At 39.1% G+C, this 2,580-nt stretch overlaps 1 protein-coding gene across 1 annotated transcript in view; it reads right to left on the bottom strand.

Annotated features, from left to right (window-relative positions):
- LOC106511454 (thymosin beta) overlaps positions 1 to 1,182 on the bottom strand; it is a 2,403-nt gene extending 1,221 nt beyond the window's left edge. Inside the window, exons 1-2 of the mRNA XM_014000208.1 lie at positions 1,063 to 1,182; positions 140 to 244 (exon numbers count right to left, since the gene is read on the bottom strand). Coding sequence (XP_013855662.1) covers positions 140 to 239 — 100 coding nt within the window. The 5' untranslated portion in view covers positions 240 to 244; positions 1,063 to 1,182. The remainder of the gene's footprint in view (positions 1 to 139; positions 245 to 1,062) is intronic.
- Between the last annotated feature and the right edge of the window lie 1,398 nt (positions 1,183 to 2,580).

Here is a 2,580-nt window from a genome sequence, read left to right as displayed (position 1 = left end):
GCCCTTTAAGGTTTCATACACCCTGCTGGCGATTTAGCTGCTCTGTTTGTCGAGCATGTTTGAAAACGATGGCTGCGGGGAGGGATGCACACTTGCAAGGATACAAGGGAGGATGGGTGGGGGTGGGGGGGGCACTCACTCTCTTTGGTGGGCAGAGGGTTTTTCTCTTTCGTCTCCGTCTTCTTCAGCTTTGTCTTGTCGAAGCGGGCGATCTCAGTCATGTCCGGCTTGTCCGACATTTCGGCTGCGGAGGACGAGACAGAAAACCTCAGGGCACACGTTTGACCGGTCCTGTCGAGCATCCACTCCTCGAYGCGAGCATTGTTGTTATTTGAAGCCATGAGAGCAACATTTGTCTGCCATGTAACGTGTCTGCAGCTGAGTCAAAGGGAGTGTGCCTCTCCCACACGAGCTCTGTCTGAATCCTTGCAGCTAACTAAAACTGCCTTCTTTCTCTCCCCTTTTTTCCTTTTTTCTTTGCTTTTCCCCCTCCTCGAAGCTCAAGTCTTTGTTCTCCTTTTTTTTTTTTTTACAATCACCCTCTGGCTGTCTCACTGCCTCTGCATCCACCCCTGTAGTCTCGTGGATGCAGGTGGTCCTCTGCAGCAGAAAGAGTGGGCCTTTAATCATCTTTAGCCTAGTCATGCCTGCCTGATCTGCTCCTCTGTCACAAATGCAGCCTGGAAAATCAAGCTGCTGTAACATTATGGATTTATTTGGGCTCTTATATAAAACAGCTTACTTCCCGAGCACGTGACGAGGATTTAACCCACCTGAATCTTGTCCTTGACCACCACTGTGCTAACTGCAGCAACGTTAACAGCAGCAATCCAATTCAAATCCTCTCTAATCCAGTAATAATTCCAATTATGTCAACTATTTTGCCCTATTGTTCCTTTCTTGAGACGACCACCAGCTTGTTTCACATCAAATCATTGCCTGCTTCTTCCCCATCCAGCCACACCCCACTCCTTTGTTTAAGTCCTTGTAAAAAAAAGAAAAAAAAAACACCCACATCCACACAGACATGTAAAGACAAATGGACAGATGAGTCTTTCTTACCGATTTTCCTCTCAGCAGGGAGCTAAGGTCCTGTGATAAAGAGTGCAGAGAGAGACGCGGCGGAAAGATGGAGAGCAAAGCTGAGACAATCTGCTGGTGTGTGTAAGTGTGTGTGTGTGTGTGTGTGTGTTAGTGAGGCTTCCTGTATCCAGGGTGAGGGATATAAGAAGGAGAGAGGGGAGAGAGAGAGAGAAACTGAAAGCTTGGTCAGCCCTTCCTCCGAGCATTAATATTAATGTTCTGACGAGAGATGACGAGGACAGCTGTTTGCTGTAAAATATGTCAGATTGTTATTTATAATATATGTTTTATGTCATTAAAATGCTTTTATCTTAGTTCACAGTGAATTACAAAGCAGTGTAGCATTACACTGACTGTTCAACATGTTGGGGAGTTTCTCATCCTAATGAGACATTAATACTGGCTTTAATTTGATTTTAAACCCAAGTTATAAACAACTTAAGATACACACACATTTTGAAGGTATTAATAGAACTAATATGGAGACAATCCATAAAATAAAGCAAAAAAAGCTGAATGAACCCAAAGGGGTTTTATTTAYGCACTTTTAAATTAACCTAAGAGCACAAATATGAAAAACTTAATAATCATATATTTTATGAAAATCTTACAATGTTCAAWAAAGACGCTTGTTACAGTAGAGTTTATAGCAGTAGACAGTTGGAAGTATCTATTATTGTAAAATGTGCATGCAGGCAAAATAAAACTTCCATACAAATCCATACAAAACATGAAATATGGTTCAACAAGATTACTTTTTTATGGAATATAACACACAAGTACTCCACAGCATAAATATGACACATATTTTAATATGACAAAACCAGTGAGCTCACTCAGAATGGACAATAAATGCAACTTTTGACATTCTATTATTGTGTGAATGCTGAGTCAGCGTTTACATTATTTATTTTTTCCTGTCTTTCTGTTTTTGTTATCTAACTACTTCTGCATACTAGACATTCATATATCATTCAAGTCATTCATCATGTGACTTTTTGTTTTTGCAACTTTTATACTTAAAAAATTACTGATAGTTTTTTCTAGAAATACATGAATGTCACTTCTTTCAAAAATGTTCTTATTAGCAGCCATTCTGCTGCTTTTGGCTTTTTAGCCTTTTGCTATTTTTAGTTTTTAGCTACTTTTTGCTTTAAGCCATTTTTAGCTACTTTTAGCTCTCAGCCATCTATTTAGCTGCTTTTTGCTTTTAGTTAGCCTTTTGCTACTTTTCTTTTATATTTAGCCTTTTGTTACTCTTATTAAAAGACATGCTTTTAGTTTTAAATAGTATTTAGCTTTTAGCCAGACTTTTGCCAGTTACAAAGTCTGCGCTTTTAATTTTAGCAACTTAGTTTCAGCTTCTTTATCAATATTTTCAGCATTTGGTGTTAATTTTTAGCAAAAAATGCAGTTTCTCTGGCTGGCTTTGGTGTTTTTATGTTTACCGCAGGCACAAATATTTCAGAAGACAATCTGTAAAGGAAAGTTATGCAG

This window comes from Austrofundulus limnaeus, unplaced genomic scaffold (genome assembly GCF_001266775.1).
Source record: "Austrofundulus limnaeus strain Quisiro unplaced genomic scaffold, Austrofundulus_limnaeus-1.0 Scaffold2806, whole genome shotgun sequence".
NCBI classification, from domain to species: Eukaryota; Metazoa; Chordata; class Actinopteri; order Cyprinodontiformes; family Rivulidae; genus Austrofundulus; species Austrofundulus limnaeus.
The sequence above is the reverse complement of the archived record's forward strand: the minus strand, read 5'-3'. Positions and strand labels throughout refer to the sequence as shown.